Source organism: Ailuropoda melanoleuca, chromosome 10, assembly GCF_002007445.2.
Source record: "Ailuropoda melanoleuca isolate Jingjing chromosome 10, ASM200744v2, whole genome shotgun sequence".
In the NCBI taxonomy this organism is placed as follows: Eukaryota; Metazoa; Chordata; class Mammalia; order Carnivora; family Ursidae; genus Ailuropoda; species Ailuropoda melanoleuca.
Window position 1 is genome coordinate 30,100,230 of NC_048227.1, and position 19,386 is coordinate 30,119,615.

A 19,386-nucleotide genomic window follows, 5' to 3' on the forward strand; every position below is an offset into this window, starting at 1 on the left:
AAATACTGTCCTTTCCCCATTGAACGGTCTCAGTGACCTTGTTAAAAATCATTTGACCTGGGGCACCTGAGTGGCTTGGTCAGTTAAATGTCTGCCTTTGGCTCAGGTCATGATCTCCAGGTCCTGGGATCGAGCCCGGTGTCCAGCTCCCTGCTTGATGGGGAGTCTGCTTCTCCCTCTCCCTCTGCCTCTCCCCACTGCTTGTGCTCTCTTTCTTACTCTCTAAATAAATAAATAAATAGAATCTTTTTAAAAATCACTTGACTGCATAGGTGAGGGTTTACTTCTGAGCACGCTGTTTTTTTCTATTGGCCTACATGTCTGCCTATATGCTAGTGTCATATTTTGTTTACTGTAGCTTTGTAGTGAATTCTGAAATCAGGAAGTATGAGTCCTTCAGTTTGCTCATTTTTCAAGATTGTTTTGACTAATCAATTGATTGTTTAACTTTGAGATCCCATATGAATTTTAGGATGGATTTTTCTATTTCTGCCAAAAACACACACACACACATTGGGATTTTAATAAGGCATTGCATTGAATCTGTAGATTGCTTTGGGTAATATTGACATCCGAACAATATTAAGTCTTCCAGTCCATGAACATGGACTGTATTTCCATTTATTTACGTACTCTTTAATTTCTTTCAGCGATGTCTTGTAGTTTTCTTTGTATAAGTCTTTCGCTTCCTTGGTTAATTCCTAAGTATTTTATTCCTTTTAATAACATTATGAATGGAATTATTTTCTTAATCTCCTTTTTGGATTGTTCATTGTTAGTGTGTGGAAACACAACTGATTTTTGTGGGTTGGCTTTGTATTATGCTACTTTGCTGAATTCATTTATTAATTCTAACCATGCATGCGTGTGTGCGTGCATGTGTGTGCGTGTGTGTGTGCATGCGTGTGCGTGTGTGTGTGTGCTTGTGTGTGTGTGTGCGTGCGTGTGTACTCTTTAGGGTTTTCTACATTAAGTTGATATCATCTCCATAAAAGAGATCATTTTACTTCTTCCTTTCCAATTTGGGTGCCTTTTATTTCTTTTTCTTGCCTGACCTGGCTAGAACTTATAGTACTATGTCAGACAGAAGTGGTCAAAGTGGGCATCCTTACCTTATTACGATCTTAGAGGAAACGCTTTCAGTCTTTCACCATTGAGTGTAATGTTCGCTGTAGGGTTTTTCATGTAGAGTTTTTATTATGTTTATGATGTTTCTATTCCTGGTTTATTGTGTGTTTTTATCTTAAAAGGGTGTTGACTTTTGCCAAATGCTTTGACAATTACATCTGGTTTTCCACATCGTCTGACTGCCAAAGCACCATCTTTAACACACTCCCTCACCCCATTCATCGAGCAAACTATTTTAAGAACCACTATTCATCCACTGCTCTGTGTCCTTCAGTTCCAGGACATTTTCCTGTATTATCGCTTTGGTAATTTCCTCTCTTGGTTTTCTCAGTTCTCTTTCTGGAACCCCTTCTCATGAGATGTCAGTCATCCTGCATTGACTCTCTCATGACTGTGCCCTTTCTTTCCTGTTTTCTGCATCTGTGTCCCTTCTTGTCAGCTCTTATGTTTCTCCTTTCCCTGCCCTGCCCATCCATCACTATCTATTAGCTTTTTTTTTTTTTTAAGATTTTATTTATTTGGCAGAGAGAGACACAGCAAGAGAGGGAACACAAGCAGGGCGAGTGGGAGGGGGAGAAGCAGGCTTCCTGCCGAGCAGGGAGCCCGATGCGGGGCTCGATCTCAGGACCCTGGGATCATGACCTGAGCCGAAGGCAGATGCTTAATGACTGACCCAGGTATCCCGTTTTTTCTTTTTTCTTTTTCTTTTTTTTTTTTTTTAAAGATTTTCTTTATTTATTTGACAGAGATAGAGACAGCCAGCGAGAGAGGGAACACACAGGCGGAGAGGGAGAGGAAGAAGCAGGCTCATAGCGGAGGAGCCTGATGTGGGGCTCGATCCCATAACGCCGGGATCACGCCCTGAGCCGAAGGCAGATGCTTAACCGCTGTGCCACCCAGGCGCCCCTGTTTTTTCTTTTTTTTAAGATTTTATTTATTTATCTGAGAGAAAGAGAGGAGGAGGGAGAGAAAATCTGAAGCAGACTCCATCCTGAGTGCACAGCCTGATGCGGGGCTCAATCCTACGAACGTGAGATCATGACCTGAGCTGAAACCAAGAGTCAGACACTCAACCAACCCACTGAGCCACCCAGGTGCCCCACCATCTATTCACTTTTACCTTCCAGAAATGTGTTGATTTCTCTTGTCCATTTTTATCTCCTTTCCATGCTTTTTCTCTGTTCCCCTCTCCTTTTTTCTTTTGTCCATTTCTGTATAAGTTAAGCTGATAAAGTGATAAAGCCCATTCACAGAGACCTCCCCAGGAGGAGAACAGGGAGACACCCACCAGATTCATGGACCTGCTCGGGTTTTCTGCCCCCAGCCTCTCTCTTCTTCTATACAGAGAGCAGAATGGTGGAAAGAATAGAAACAGGTAGAGGGTAGTCAATTAAATTGTGCCTCCCAAAAGGTGGGTCCAGATCCTAACCCTTGGTATCTGTGATTTTGATCTTATTTGGAAATAGGACTTTTGTGGATGTAATGAAGCATCTTGAGATGGGCTCAGCTTAAAATTACAGCAGGTACTAAATCCAGTGACAATGACCTTTAGACAAAGGATGGAAAATGTGAAAACACAGGGGAGAGGACCACACAAAGATAGAGGTACAGAAAGGATGCTGCTATAAGCCAAGGGACACCCAGGATTGCAGGCAAGCACCAGTCACTGGAGGAGGCGGGGAAAGTTCCTCCCCTAAGGCCTTCAGAGGGGAGGGTGGCCCCAGGGACATCTTGCTTTTGGATTTCTGGCCTCCGAAACTGTGAGGGAATCCATTTCTGTTGTTAGGACCCAGCCCTGGAAGAAGCTAAAGACAGAGCTGGATGAAATTCGTGTGTCCTTGAACAGCTCACTCCACTTCTGAAGGACATCTTCTTTCCCACCCAACCCCCCCCAATGGGAATGGAGATAAGAATCTCTCTCTCCCGGGGCTGTTGGACTTTAGCACCCCCAGAATTCCCTAGGGGGCTTGTGAAAGCCAGACTGCTGGTCACCAACCCCAAACTTTCTGGATCTGGACGAGGCTTGAGAATCTATGAGCGCTGCTCATCTCAGAACCACCGCTGTAGAGGCTCCAAGAACTGCGCCCACTAGAAAAAAGCAAACTCCACAGACATTGCACCGAAGAAGAGCTGAGAGAAGGGAGAGACCAAAGATGCAGGGAAGCCACTGGGCTCACAGGGGAGGGAGAGAGCAGGGGATGAAGAAGAGGGGCTCTCAATCACGGTGGCTTTGCGGCCGTGCGTGGAGTCATCTTTGGTTCATACAACTGGGGGACGCGGTACTACGGGCATCTCAGGGGTGGAGGCCAGAGATGCTGGTAAAGATCCGACAGCACACAGGACAGCCCACGACAAAGGACTAGCTAGCCCTGAATGTCAGCCTTGCCACGACAGAGGGACAGCGGAGACGGATGGTTCTCACTTCTGCTGCATTATCAGAATCACCTAGGGAGTTGTTAGAGCATCTGATGGCCAGAGCACATTAAATTCACACGGGTGCGACCCAGGCGTCGGGGTGATGGCAGTGAGCAGCCTCGGTGAGACTCAGAGACTCGCTGACGGGGACAGTTGAGAGCAGTATTTATCCACACAGCAATCACGCCGAGACCTTGTTAAAATGCGGATTCGGATTCACTGGGTCTGGGGTGGGATGAGATTTTGTTTCCAACAAGCTCGCAGGTGATGAGCACATTGGGGATTATCTTTAAGAGCTGGGGCTGGGTGTGGGGGGGTGGGGGTGTCACTGGGATCTCCTCACAAGCTGGAGAGGTTTTTCTAAATCCTTTGTCCTAAATCTACCACCCCAAACTCTTTCATCCGGGACCCAGAGAGTCTCTCTTTGAAATGCAAACATTCAGGGAGAGAAAGTTCTCTCCCAGTCCCTGTGGAAGGTTAAGGGCCAAATTCCGTGGTCGCCTTCCAGCAACCCTCACCGCCCCCCCCCGCCCCGCCTTCTGGCATAAAGGTAGCAGAACTTGGCTTCTCCTCCAGCCAAGTGTAAAAAGCCAAGCGGCCTAGTCACAGGGGCAAGCCCCCTTCCCAACCCTCAGTGCCTTTTCCCTTAGCAAAAGCCTTTCCTTTCAAGGCGAGTCGAATCTGGTTTGCATGGGGGCAGGAGAGGGTTCCTGGTTACAAGAGCAGGGCTGACGAATACACCTGTCCTCACCACTTTATTGACCAGCTTCCCGCTGTGCGGGTCGCTGATGGAGGCCTTAGAGGAGTGAGATCCTCAAGCTCAGTCTCCTCCACGGCCCCTTCTCCTGTCTGCCCGCCCCCCATTGGCCGGTAAGCAGGGGGGAGTGGGGGGAGGGCACGGCTCGGATCTTGCCTGGGGTCCTGGCGGGTCAGCCTGTGCGGAGAGGCTCAGAGGCACCTGAAGGGCAGCACAAGGGCACCCTCACGGCAGCCTGACAACGGTCATGCCATCGGTTTACCTTGGCAGAGCCCTGAAAAGGCTCCCCCCCACTTCCCCAGAGCATGCTCCCAGCTACGGGACCCCCACTCCCACCCAGCTGTGTCTTGGCCACGCTGAGACATCCAGCTCTCCAGGTGACCTCTGATGGCAAACACACTCTCCAGGGCTCTCAGGCCACACACTGCGGCCGTGACCTTGAAATTGTGTGTCTGGCCCATGCCCAGATCCCAGCCAAGGATGTAGCAGCCCAGACAGAGCCCCAGCTTTCCGTTTGGGGCCCAGTGCAGGTGCCGGGGGCCAAGCGGCGCCTAAGAACGCTAGAAGACGTCTCCTGGCTCTGCAACTTCAGGAAACCCCCTAAAACTCCCAGTGGGGTGGCTGTGGCAGCCCCACAGACCTCCCTCACTCTTGACTCGGGAGTGCGGTTTCCCTCCTGGCAGCTCCCCAGCCTGAGGCTGCCCGGCCTCCATGGCCTCCCTGCCTCCTCCTTCTGGGCATGGAAACAGGAGTCCCTGGGAGGGGAGGCGGTCTGTTCTTGGAGCTTGCTCAGCTTTCCCGCTATAATGAACAGAGAGAGACTGAGAAGCCACCCAAAAGCATTGCTGAGACCTGGGAAGGTCTGAGCCTGGGGGCCCGGGGCTCCCCGTGCTGGAAGGAGGCATGGAGTCATGTGTACGGAATGGGCCGCAACTTCTCACCAGGATGGAGACTATTTTAAACCCAGAAAGGAAAATGAAACTGGGCTCTTTGGAGGCAGGACAGTGGCTCCCCTGAGGGAGGGCCCGGAGGGCTGGAAACATTGTCTCCTGACCCCAGCGCTGGTTACGAGCGAATGCTCAGTTTGGGAAAATGCATTAAGTTGTCCTTTTTGGTTTTGCACTTTTTTTGTGTGTATGCTATGTTATACTTCCAGAAACTTTTTTTTTTTCTTAATTAGGTAAGGCTTTGGAGAACAGTCTGGTTCCTCAAAAGGTACTAGAAAGGGGTCCTGAGACAAGGATGTGGGGGGAATGGTTTCTTTAGGAAGGATCCCAGGTAGGAAAGGAAGCCCAACAGCTGATGAGAACCTGAGGGTCAGTCCCACCTAGAGGCTGGGGGACGGGAACATTTTCTCCTCCCCACACCCCCCACCCCCTGGGCTGCCCTGGGGGCATTCGCTGCTTCCCTCTTGCCCACACAGGCTGAGAGCGCCTGGGCAACAAGGTATAGGAAACTGCAGTGGGACACGGGGTACACCAAGGGGTAGGGGTGGGCGGCCCCCTCCGCCCTGCCTCTGATAGCCCCTGGGAGCTGCGGAACCCTGAGTAAGCCCTGACTGCAGGCCACAGTGTCCCTATCCAGAAAGGACACCCAGAAACCGATGAGAGCAGTGTCATCAGCCCGAGTGTTGTGCCCCCAGGGACACTGGGCAAGGTCTACCGACATTGTTGGTTGTCACAACCGGGTGGCGGGGTGGTCTCACCACTTCTGGCGCCTAGCTGGTGGAGGTTAGGGGTGCTGGTAAGGGCAGAGTTCCATGCCACAGGGATCCAGCCCAGTATGTCCATAGGGCCATGGTTGAGAAACCCAGGCTGGGCAGAAGCTAAGAGTGGTATTTCTAGCTTGAACGTGCCAAGCCCTGAGTGCACACAGTGAAGGCTGATGCCGACCTTATGCTGGGCCCGAGTGACTGTCCCCTCAGCCTGCCGAGGGCCCCAGCTGCCCTTCTGAGGCAGAAAAGCTGGGCCTCCGGGCTCCAACATTGCCATAGACCTTTCCTGCCCCCACTGCCATAACCCGGGGGCTCCCCCAGCGGACAAGGGGGACAGAAATGAGGACCAATGCTGGGGTCTGGAGATAGGCCCGTGGGCCCCCTCTCCTGATAACCTGGATTTTGAGGCAAGTGCAGGCTTCAGGTCCCACACACCTGGACTCAAGTCCACCTGCCTGTGGAACATTGGCCAACTTGCCTTACCTCTCTGGGCCCTGGGAGAAGTGACAGAGCTACAAAGTAGCCCTTGTGTTTCCAGAGTCCACCCTTGTGGCACTTAGACCAGGACTCATACAGAAACCGCTGTTGTCTGCGGTTAGCATCTTAATCCTGAAGGTCCCTCTCCCCACATGGCAGTCCCCAAAATCTCTGATTGTGCCCAGTTTCTGCTCCCCTGGAAACTGGATGACTGCCTGTATCTATAACGTGGGTCACAGAGCATTTTGAGTCCAACCATCCTAACCATAACCCCCACAGCGGGTGAATATCCATCTAGCCGTTTCTGCATGACATGGTGCGTGAGAGAAGCCAGAGTTACGGCTGCCGTAACAGACTGGTGGAAGTATATTTCTCTCTCCTGTAACAGTATACACATCAGCCATTCGGAAAACAACGTGGCTCCGTGGGACAGAAACCAGGCTCCCTCTCTTGTTTAGCTTTCTCATCTTTGTTCATGGCTTCCACCTCAGGATCCAAAGTGGCTGTTCCAGCTCCTGTCATCATGTCTGTATTCCACCAGAGGGAAAGGCAGAACCCAGAAGTGGCATGATTGACTCCTGCTAGCATGGTCACATGACCACACTAACTGCGGGGGTGGGGGGAGGCCAAGAGAGGCAGTCTTTCATCTTTAGCATGAACCAGCTAAAAATTCTCTTTCAGTGTAAGAAGATCTTGGGGTCAGCTGGTAGTTTCTGCCACATCTAACGGAGGAACAGAGAATAATTTTATTTGTGTGGCTGGGGGAACACACAAATCAAGTGGTGTGAGGAGAAGCCCCCCAAACCCTCTCAGGGTGATGGGCAGGAGGCTGGAGTGAAGAAGGAACCCCTCTGGAAAAGCGGTCAATGTTTTCCTTCCGTCAGTCAACGTACATGCGTCAAGCATCTACTTGGTGTCCATCTAGAACACGAGCTCGTGTGTAAACAGGAGGAAGTGGGGAAGGGCCTGGGTGCCCCCAGCTGACACGGCCGTCAGTGTGTTGTACACCCCCAGTCACTCAACGTCTGTAAACTGAGCGCCTACTCTTCACCAGGCCTGGAGAGGATACCAAGGAGAAAACAGCCCCAGCCTGACCCCAGGACACTCTCACCATGAATCTGCAGTGCCCACAAACCACATGGGAAAATCCATCTGTTAGAACCATGCCTGCCCTGGGGGGCGGCATCCGCCCATCCCCCCTCAGCACGGGCTGCCTGGACCCCCCGGACCCCCAACTCACTCCCACGCTCTGTTATGACCTCCCCTCTGTTATGACCAAGTATCTGGAACAGGCCCCCCAGGGCCTCTCCCGTGGGCAGCGGGGATCCCTTCCTCTAAGAGTGGCCAATGTGGGAGTGTGGCCGGTTGGGGAGCACTGAGGGGTCCGACTCACCCTGGGTTGCTAGGGTGGTCCTGGGTTTAGCAGTTGCAAGGCCTGCATCCCGGGAATCCCCCAGGCTGGGCAAACGGGGATGGTTGGTCACTCTAGAACTCTGACCCTGTCTTGTCCTCTCCCCCTCCCCTCAAACCAGGGTTTCTCAACCCTGGCCATGCGTTGGCATCATGTGGAGGAACTTTCAAAAAAGTGCTGCAGCCTGAGTCCCACGTCGGACCAGTTCATTCGGAGTCTCCGGGGCGGGGTGGGGCACAGGTCTTGTGACAAAGACTCTGGAGGCTTCTAATGAACAAGCCCCCAGGGCTGAGAGCTCTGGGGTCTGTGCTGAGTTCAGTGTGGGAGAGATGGCTTGTTTGTTTGTTTCCCCGATCAGGTAGGAGGTGAGGAGGGGTGGAGAAGGAGCACTGGACAGGGGTTCATGGGTCATGCCTTCATTCATTCGCTAGTTGTACCTGGAGGGCCTGTCACGAGTCAGGGGCCATCCTGGGACTGGAGGTACAGGGTGGGGAAGAGGGCAGTCAGGACCTACGTCCATTCTAGCGGGGGACCACAGCGGAAGCAGTGACGTCAGCTGGGTACTTGCCGATGAAGGTGCTCAATTGAGTGACGCGTCCCAGGGGGCACGATAGGTGGGGTGCAGCTGTGCAGACCCAGCTGTGTTGCTCCCTCGGGTGGCTGTAACAAATTGCCACAAACCAGGGGCCTTAAAACGACATGAGTTTATTCTCTGCGCATCTAGAGGCCAGAGTCTGAAGTCAAGGTGTCAGCAGGGCTATTCTCTGTGGCAGCTCTGGGTAGGGGGGAGTGCATCCCACTCCACTCTCCCCACTTCTGGGGGCTGCCACGGATCCGTGGCGTCCTTGGCTGGTAGATGCACCGACCTGCGCCTCTTCTCCATGTGGCCTTCTCTTCCCTGTCTCTCTGAGCCTTCACCTGCTCTTCTCGCTCTCTCTGCGTCCTCTCTTCTTATAAGGACCACAGTCACTGGATTTGGGGCCCACCCATGTCATCCAGGGTGGTCTCATCTTTAGACCCTGAATTACATCCACAAAATGTTATTTTCCCATTTTCAGGTTCCAGGGGTTAGGATGTGGATACACGTTTTCTGGGATGACAGTTCAACCTCCCACAGGTATGGGGGGGCAGGGAAGGCCTCCGGGGACATGTTCTGGTGTGAATCATTCTGAGGCCAACTCCAGAGTGAGAATGTGGGGTGATCGCAGGAAGTGCTGCTGGGGGACAGGGAGGTGAGGCCAGGGGACAGAAGGGGCCAGTTTTGGGGTGACTCTGGAGCAGATCACCCCTGTGGGCTACTGGGGCTCAGGGGGACCTTCAGGAACCTCAGAGGTACCCACCCACTTTGGGGGTGAGGGCATGGGGCACTGAGACACCAATTCCTGAAAGTCATTGGTGGGCTGCTACCACCCCCGCACTGGGCCTAGCAGCTTCTGGCGGACAGATGGAGCCTCCAGGCAGAGATCGGAAGGCACTTGCCGGAGTGGGGACCGTGAGTGCTGAGAGGTCCTGGTGGGACCCTGACTGTGGCTGCTGCGGAAGGGACGTTTGAGCTGCAGCCTGCAAGATACGAAAGGGCCGTATGACAACTGTGCAAGAGCACGTGGAGGCCACGCCAGGCAAGGCAGACAGTCGGGGCAAACTCCCTGAGGCAGGAGCGAGCGGGGTGCACTCCCAGAGCAGCAAGGGTGCAGGGCGGCTGCAGTCAGGGAGGGTGGGGAGGCACCCGGAGCCCCGAGAGCCCAAGGGGGTGTGTTTCCAGGGCCCATCGTGCAGGGTCAAGAGCTGAAGGGAAGCCTTTGGAGAGTGTGAAGGAGGAGTCCAACGGGGTCTGGTTACTGTTTGACAATTTGACAACAGCCTGATCCGGACAAGGAGATGGATTCCAGGGAGTGGAGGCGTGAGGGCGCAGCGGGGAAACTGAGCTGGGGAGGCTCTGGCTCTGTGTCCCCCAGCGGCCGCGTGGCCGCGGCCCCTCCCTACTCCAGGCCTCAGCTTCCCATCTGAAAAACGAGTCCCACAGGCTGGGCCTCATCACTGCAGAAGGGCGTTTGGCGACTCTGGAAATCCTGAGAGAAGTCCCCTGGGCACAGCTGGGTGAGGGCCGGCCCGCGGTGCTGGGGGCAAAGAGCCCCTCAGCAGAAGTAGCCATGCCTGGACCAGTCAAGGTCAAGGGAGGCCTTTCTCAAGGTCTGCGCTACTGGCTGAGTTTTCCCAAAAGTGAATTGAACTAAAATTATGAATTATAAGTGCAGTGTCCTGGAGGCGTGAAGACCAAGGGGGGCTGAGAAGTGAAGACTGAGTCTTTGGGGTAGCTTGGCAACGTGCAGCCAGCCCTGGGGTGGGCCGGTCAACTCGTTCAGGGCTCTGGGAGGCAGGGGCTAACATGGCAGTCACTTGGCATTCACAGCTGACTGGGAGGAAAGTTGCATTGAACCCTGAGCCTGAAGAGGCTTGGTTTCTCCGGATGGACTCCGAGTGCGGCCATGGTTCAGTGAATGCCTCAAATCTCACTAGGCCCAGACCCGCCTGTAGTCCAGCCCATCCATGGTTCTCCTCCCCAGTCATTCCCAAGACCCCCAGTGTGGCTACAAGTATCCGGGAACTTCAGATACTCATTTATCAAGGGTTTGCCACGTGCCAGGCATTGTGCGAAGCACTTTACCTGAGGAAGGATGGTCACCTTTCCCATCTTAGAATCCAGGAGTTGGCACCCCAGGGACGCGAATTCACCGCGGAGACTCATGCCCCCTCTGTGAGCTGTGCTCCTGAGCGGGGCCCACAGCAAGGCTGCCAGGGTCCCGCACACTGCTCGTAGCACTTCGGTGCCAAGGTGGCCGGGGAGGGGACGGATTTCGGCACCATGGCGTGTGGTGCCTGGAGCCACCGTCCCTCCCTGACCCCAGGTGGGGTGCTGAGTCACATTCACCACACTAGAACCCTCGGTGCCCCCCACTTATGCTCATTTCTGATGCCCCTCCTGCATACAGATTCTTATTTTCACCAGCGGGGTTCGGATGCCCTGAGTACCCACAAGGGGAGCCTTTAGAGCTGGGGGTGTGTTTCTCGCAGGGCTCCTTGGCCACTCTGTCAGCAAGGCTGACAGGTGCAAGGGCTGTGCACACCACCACCTGCTGACCGTCCTTGAGTGACGGCCAGACAGGGGACACATGGACAGGGGTGGGGTGGTATGATCCACTTCTGTCCTTGGCAGCTCCAGTGCCAGCGAATGCGGCTGGTATGCAGAAAAAGGAAGGCACTCAGCTGCCAGTGACTCATTTAGGGTCATTCCGAGCCCAGCGAGTGGGCGGCCAATGCGGGATAAAGGTTATGCCTTCTGTGCATTCAATGGACGGTGGGCCGCGGGGTCCACATCCCTCGGATCCCTCTCCCACCTTCATGCCTCCCACACCCCCCATGAACTTTCAGTCCTAAACATACCACCTGTGCCTCTGCTGGAGGATGACCCCCACTCTGGCAGACCCCACTTTGCCAGTGTGTGCCCAGAGCCAAGAGCACCTGGAAATTCCTGTCCCGGCTCGCGGCAGCCCTGAAGCAGTGCGGATGGGGGGAGAGCAGAAACACTCCTGCTGCCTCGCCAGGCTGGGCTTTCTGAGTGAGCCTCGATTACCTTCCGTTCCAGGCTCAATTGTGTCCCCTGCGCCCCAAGCGCATCCGCTGAAGTCCTAACCTCCAGCAGTTCAGATTGTGATTTTACTTGGGTAAAAGATCACGGCTCGTGTAATTAGTTATGATGAGGCCCTATTGGAATAGGGTGGGCCTTCAGTGCAACACGACTGGCGTCCAAATAAAAAGGGGAAATTCGGACACAGACATACACGTGGCAATGCCACGTGAAGCTTGGAGCTATGTTGCCGAAAAGCTATCAGGAGCTGGGGGGAGGGGAACAGATCCTTCCCTAGTGCCTTTGGAGTGGGCACAGCCGTGCCAACCCTGTGATCCGGGACCTCCGGCTTCTAGAACTGCAAGGGGAAAAAAAAATTCTGTTGTCTAAGCCGCTCAATTTGTGGTATTTTATTAGGGCAGCCCCAGGAAGCTAATACACGGTCTGTGGGATTTCGCCTAGTAACACACGCCGGCACGGCCTCCCTCCCTGGGGACACTGCCTGATATCTCGTGGTCTCATGGGTCCTTGTCACAGGGTCGGGTCTGCTCCTGGACAGTACTGCCTAAAATAGTGGGATTTTAAGGAGCAATCGCGAACTTACCATGGGCAAACAGCGTAAATGAGCAAACGCGTGGCTGGGTAGGGTGAACCCCATGGGAGGGGACAGTCCCTGCTCAGCTCCTGCCATGGGGGACACAGGCTTCGTGTTGCCTGAGTTCCTCAGGAGAAGCCAGAGGGGAGCCTGGCTGGCTCAGTCAGGAGAGCATGCAACTCTTGATCTCAGGGTTGTGAGTGTGAGTCCCATGTGGGGTGTGGAGATTACTTAAAAATAAAATCTTAAAAAACAACAACCACCCAGAACTGTGAATTTCCAAAGGAACAAAAGGTGACATGCGATTTTTAAATATTGGCAACTGACTCCATTCTTGTTTGTCCTTTTAACCTACTCAGATTCAACTCAAACAGGTCTGGGGGTCAGATCTGGCCCTGCTTGGCGGGGACAGCACCCCCCACGCCCAGCCTTGTGTGGCGAGAAGAGCTGCGAGCGGGGCACAAGGCATCTGGCGTCCTACTGCCCGTGAGCTAGGCACACCTGTTTCAAAAAACCCTCGCCGAGCCTCAGTCTCCATATGCACCTTGCTTCCCTGCCGGGGTGGTCATGAGACAGAGGAACGTAATACACTTAGCAAACGCTGTACACCAGCAATGCTCTGAGCCCGGAGGCTTTGACTCCGCCCCCCCCGTGCTCAGAAGTGCGAGCTGTGATGACTCTACTTCGGTCTTACACAGGAGAAGGGGGCCCAGAGGTTAAGTGACTTGCTAAAGACCGCCCGGGCCGGTTGGCAGTGGCAGTGGGCCTCCCGTCCAGCCGAGCTGACTGCCAAGCCAATGCACTTGACTGCCTCTTGCAAGGCATTAAAATACTTTCCAGACTGCTTTTTCCTCTTCTTCTTTCTTTTCTTTTACAAAGGGGGAGGAGGGGACGGATGGGTACCCTTTGGCCTTTTCTTAGGGAGCTCGCTCTCTCCCCTCCGGCAGCTGCTGGGCTGGGAGGAACTGAGTGTGGGCTGACGTAGCGGCACAGGCTTCCTGACCCGTCTGGACCGGGGCCAGCGTGCTGGGCCAAACACCACGCCACCCTTTCTCCTCAGCAGAGCATTTCCCGTAAGTAGTGGCTCCCTGCCTGCTGGCACACAGACTGGCCACAGCCCACAATCAGGTGTCTGGGCTCATCCTCCATGTGGCCAGGCCAGACCTGGGCTGGTGGGGCCAGTGCTTCCCAAATGGACATGGGCCACCTGGGCCACACTGCCCGCTCTACCCCAATCTGTATCTGTGGGGTGTGTGTGTGTGTGTGTGTGTGTGTGTGTGTGTAAACCCAGATCCAGACCCACCCCTCCAGGTGGGGATCCAGGCCACCATTCACCTTGATTCCAAAGTCCTCATCCACACAATGGGCAGATTTGCAGCCTGGCACAGTTCCTACAGTTGTGCACTCTTCATTCACTTACTTTAAAGCAAAAACTTCTCAAATACCCATGGTGTGCCCCGGCTAGGTGGACAGAAAGGGCACCTGCTTTTATGAAGATAATACTAGTGGGGGGTGAGGAGGAGAAAGCTTGTTTAATAAAGAAGACTATTCGAAACCATGGAAAGTGCTAGAAAGAGGACAAGACACGTCTAGGTCCCAGACCCTAGAGAGGGACTGAACGATTAGGTGAGACATGAGCCAGGAGTTAGGGAAGGCGGCTTGGAGACAGACCTCATATTTTCAGTCCTAAAAAGTCCCGGCAGGGAAAACAGCAAGTGCAAAGGTCCTGAGGTAGGAAAAGGATTGGGAGTTTCTGGAAATCTTAGAGTCTGGCCAGTGTTATCAGGACATGATGAGTGACAGAAGGTGAGGTAGAAAAGGTCTGCACGTCCCCTCTGAACAGAGCCTGATGGGGACATGGTGATGGAAACCATCTTCTCTAGTTGGGGGCAACCCCACTGGACCTCCAGCTGCTGGGGGAGAGCCCAGCATTATGATCTCGTCAGCCCTGGACCTGGGGGAGGGACTTGCAAGCTCCTGCTGCTCCAAGAGGAACCCAGAGCTGTAAGATGGATAATAGCCACTTGCCCACTCTCCCAGCTTCTGGATGAGAGGGCCCAGCCTTGCTGTGACCTGCCAGCTCTGTCCTTGGTCCCAGCCGTTGAGTGACAAAAGGCTTTCTCTGGCCTGTGTGCTGACTCCTCCATGGCCTGGCCAGGTGGCAAGTTCCTTGGGAGGCCAGTCAGTCACATCAAAGCTTGGCTGTCCCTTTTGCCGCATGGGCTGGAATGTCCCCTCTTGGGGGAGTGTCCAGCTGGCCTAAGCAAGGGTCTCTCCAGACAAGGGCAGACCGGAGTAGGAAGCAAGCTTCCGGCATAGACGGAAGCTTCACAGACTTCAGAGGAGGCCTCGGCAAGGAGAGAATATGAAGAGCGGACAAGGAGTGGCAGCTGCAGGAAGGACTGTCAGCACTCAGGTCTCCATGCCAGGCACTAGACACAGATCAATCCATTACTCCCGCGGGCGGCGCTCCCTAAGATCCCACCGGCCCTAAGATCTGCCCTCCTGGCACCTGACAATTGCCCTGCCATTCCTCCTCAAGCAGGGCTGAGGGTCTCACAAGCAAAAATAAGGGAGTCCAGGAAAATGGAACTTGATGAAAGCAAGAAATCATTTCTTAGTGTTTAAGTATATCCCATGCACTATTTGGGACATACTTATACTAAAAAATTATCAGTCGCTTACCTCAAATTCAAATTTACCTGGGGTCCTGTATTTCATCTGGCAACCCTATGTCTCCAGGCCAGGGTGTACCCAGGCTCAGGGGACCCAAAGCTCCCACCAGATGCCTTGGCCATTGTCCCTGTGCCTCTCCCCTTCCTGCCTCCCGTGCATGCTCCACCCACTTCACAGGGCTCCTCCCACCTAACCTGGCCTCTGTCCTTCATGCTGGCAGCCAGGGCAGTGTGCCCAGGACGGCAGAGCACGGGGCAGAGGGAGGAAGGTGGGTCCCTCCTGTGGACTGGTTCCCGGGGTGAGCCCCGGATTTCTATCCAGAGTCAGCTGTGGCTGGACCTCTGTGAGATGGGGAAAGACTCATTGCCTTGCACACTCCCGGCTTCCTTCACTCACTCTCCCACCCACCTACTCTAGGCGATGCAATGGTCTGGGCACAGGGGTCAAGGACTTAGACACATAGCGTGCCTGCCTCTTCGGACCCACATTCTAGTTGCAGATGGACAAAACCAACCAATTAAAAAAGAAGTCACAAGACTTTTTGGATCAGCTCTCTAAATGCCCCAAACAAAGCTGCCTTGCCCATTCTGGGAGTCGCTGATCACCATGGAGCCTCTGAGAAGGGTGGGGCCAAACGGGGAGCTTCTGCACCCCAGGGTGGAAGGTCCTCCAGGAAAACTGAATGCAAAATATCTTTTTCATAATTTCTTAATTGCTTACATGTTAAGGTGATTGTGTTTTGGAAATAACGGGTTCCAGAAAAGTACGATTAAAATCAATTTCCTCTGTTTTCTTTTGACTTTTTTTAGATGTGGCTATTAGATTTAAAATGACATACGTGGCTCACCTGACATTTTTTTAGAAAGGAGGTTCCATGCCCAGGGTGGAGCCCAACACCGGGCTTGAACTCACGGCCCTGAGATCATGACCTGAGCCGAAATCAAGATCAGAGGCTCAACTGACAGAGCCACCCAGGCACCCCTGGGATTTTTGAAGCGAGCCCCAGCATCTTATCATTTCACCTTAATATGTTGGTATGTAACTCTAAAAAGGAAGTCTCTTTTTTTTAAATTTTTATTTTGTTGTAGTACTCACCATACAGTACATCCCCAGTTTTTGATGCAATGTTCCATGATTCATTATTTGCATATAACACCCAGTGCATCATGCAATATGTGCCCTCCTTAATACCCATCACCGGCCTATCCCAATCCCCCACCGCCCTCCCCTCTGAAGCCCTCAGTTTGTTTCCCAGAGTCCATAGCCCCTCATGGAAAAATGGAGCTGCAAGCAATTCCACTCCTAGCCACGTATCCAAGAGAACTAAACCCTTTGCCCAAAGCCTCAGGCGGGAATGTCCTAGCAGCATTGTTTCCAGTCACCAGAAAGTAGACACATGTCCATCCACTGACAAAGGGCTAAACAAAGTGCCCCCTATCCATACGTGGGATTGTGTAGCCTGGGTGCACCCTGGCCTGGAGACATAGGGCTGCCAGATGAAATACAGGACCCCAGGTAAATTTGAATTTGAGGTAAGCGACTGATAATTTTTTAGTATAAGTATGTCCCAAATAGTGCATGGGATATACTTAAACACTAAGAAATGATTTCTTGCTTTCATCAAGTTCCATTTTCCTGGACTCCCTTATTTTTGCTTGTGAGACCCTCAGCCCTGCTTGAGGAGGAATGGCAGGGCAATTGTCAGGTGCCAGGAGGGCAGATCTTAGGGAATACCGCCCATGGCAATGCGGGGCTGAGGGTGTGGAGCTGCTGGCCTGGGGATGACAGGAGGCCGCAGCTTTTGCCCTGACTGATGTGGGGGGACAGCGCAGCTCAGGGCCTTTTCTAGCCCCAGATCAGAACCCCACCCACCCCCTGTGCCAGCTGTCCTTCTCCCGAAGGATAAGAATGGCAACAGTCCAGCCAGGCCGGCCCCCACCGTGCCCCCATCTCTCTGGTTGTGCTCCAGGCTCCAGCCTTCAGCCAGGTCCATTCACACCCAAGCCCCTGGTTTCTGGGCCAGGACTCCTGGGGTTCCATGTAGGAATAAGAGCCATGCTGAGTCCTCTGTCCCAGCTGTCACTTGTCCTGGGGACACAGAGTTGGGCCCACAGTAGGTGTTTGGGAAATGGCCCAGCTGGATACAAAGTTCCTCTTCCCTCATTAAGACAGATGCCTCTTGGTGGAAGGAGTGACTCTGACATGGGGCTCACATCCTGTGTGCTGTCCGGCCCACGGTCTTTCCTCAGACCCCAGGCCCCTCTGCGGATGACTTAAGACACTGTCACCAGAGCTGCTGTCTCCCCAGCCCCAGCTCTGAGGAGGGCATTTTCCATGTGTTTTCTCCAGGTTTTGCATCATTCTCGTTGATGGGGCGAGGGGAGGTGTGGCCCCATTTTACAGATGTGGAGACTGAGGCCGGAGAGGTGAAGTCCCCTGGCCAAGGCCACCCAGACAGGAAGCGGTGGAGCGTGTTCCCAGCCAGGCCCAGCCAGCTCTGCATGTTAACCTCCAAGGGCCATCCAGAGGCCGGTGGCTGCCTGAGCTGGGGGCCCCCTTTCCTTGCGGTGGTTCTGGCCCCAGGACCAGGGATCGGAGACGGGCCTGCTCTTTGAAACTCTGCTCCCAAGCTCCTCCTGAACCAGGACCAGCAGAAGAGGACTCGTGTCAGGATCCCAGCGGCCATATTCAGTGGTAGCAGTGTAAGGGGACAAAGTCAGTGTTTCTGCAAAGTCTCCACTCTCAGGAATTCCCCAGAGCCCATATCAAATGCAGATTCCTAGGCCTGGGCCCTGGTGATTCAGAAAGCCTAGAGCGGGGCCCTGGAATCTGCCTTTTAACCAGGAGCCCCAGGTAAATCCACTGTAGCTGATTTCAAAGCCAGTGATGATTTCCCGTGGAACTGACGGGTTCTCTCTCCACCCCCTCAAATTCTACTGGCTGACTGCAGAGGGCCTGCTGGGTGTGTGTCCAGGAACAGCACTGTCTCCCGGGGAGGGGATGCCTGGGCCCCAGGTCTGGCCCTGGCCTCTGCACCCCCAGCCCGTGCCCCAGTGTGGTCTGGAAGGGGGAGAGTGGCATGACCTTGTGTTTGTGGGCCGACTTCCACATGGTAGGGCCATGGCTAATTCTCAAGGCACCCTCACCCTGACGGCCAAGAATGACAGTTTGTCCCCAAATGGGGTTTCCAAAGGGGTTTTCCTACCTTCTCACACCCTGGGGACTCTCTGAGCCCCAACTTAACAGCTAGCAACAGCTGGTGATTCTCGGGGTTGGAGGAAAAGCCCCTAAATGTTTTGCAACGGCTTCTCACCTCCACCTGCCCTCCCCTGAGTATCCCCGGCAGCTGGGGACTAGCGGGGCCGGGGAAGCTTAGGGTCCCCCAGCCTCTGAGAGCAACACTCGCCTGTGCCTGGAGCCAGCTTTGGGCCGGAAGCGACAACAGGCCTTTCTAGAACCCGGGGTTTGGTAGTGTAGGTCTTTAATGGTTCAAGGGGCGGTCCAGAGGCCTGCAGCCTCAGCAGCTCCTGGGAACTCGTTAGAGAGACGCATTGCACGCAGGCCCAGACCCGCTGGCCCCTCAAGATGGCACTCCGTGCCCAGGAGAAGGCACCCCCCCCACAGTCCTGCCAGGCCCTTTGCAGGGGGCGTGGGGGGGTCAGTTGGGGGCAGGGAGGGGGTGCTCACCCAGGAATCAGAGCTTAGGCAGCTCCTGGCAGCTCTGCTTCCTACTCCAATCTCTGGGCACACACACACCCCCAGCCACTCTTCCCTTCAGGGGGCCAGTGGTGTCAGGAGCTTGTGGACCTGTGGCCTTTTTCCAGGTCACCAGGGATGCGGGACAGGCTCCTCCTGCCCGTGACGAGAGGGCAAATGCAGGACTATGGGCCTTGGCACCTAGACTCTCAGCCCTCTGCTGCTGGGTGGGGATCAGGAGAGAGCAGAAAGGAGGGGAGTGACCTGGTCCTGGGCCAGAAAAGACTCTGAGGTGGTAAGCCTTCTTTCCTGGGGGTTACCTGGGGAGGTCTTACCGTCCAGAATCACTACCATGCCTGCTAACAACACTTATTTTGTGCTATGTGTCTGTTGCCCGGATGAGGGAAGATCTCATTGTGGTCAGCAGATTCACCTGTTAAAGGCAGAGCCCACGGGTGGCTCTCCAGGCCTTCCCAATCTGCAGGGCTGGGCGTGGGCATCTGCTTTGACAAAGGGCCCGGGGCGGGGAGAATTCTTGGGATCAGAGACTTTTGGGAAACACAGGCTTTCTCCAAACCCTAAACGAGGCTGCCCAACACTGACTAGTCCTTCATTCGTTCACTCGCCCATCCGACAACATTGGGACATGCACCTCATTCACTGGCCCATACCCTCTGTTCCTCCCAGGGTCACTGTTCACGGTCCCCGAGTACGCCTTTCTGCCCGAATCGTCCCCTCCTTGCCGCCCCTCCGTCTTGGCCCTCCATCGGTCCGCTCTGGGCGTCCTCTCTTTCCCTCCCAGGCGCGGTCCCCAGCGAGCCCTGGGCCCGGGACCCTCGCAAGCCCCGCCCCCGCCCGCGCGGCCGAGCCCACCTCCCCAAGCCGCGACTGC

At 54.4% G+C, this 19,386-nt stretch overlaps 1 protein-coding gene across 1 annotated transcript in view; it reads left to right on the top strand.

The window, feature by feature from the left end:
• The first annotated feature begins 17,918 nt into the window (after positions 1-17,918).
• The window catches only part of LOC117804081 (Golgi apparatus membrane protein TVP23 homolog A-like), a 28,698-nt gene continuing 27,230 nt past the window's right edge, over positions 17,919-19,386 (top strand). The window contains exon 1 of the mRNA XM_034669572.1: positions 17,919-17,964. Coding sequence (XP_034525463.1) covers positions 17,919-17,964 — 46 coding nt within the window. The remainder of the gene's footprint in view (positions 17,965-19,386) is intronic.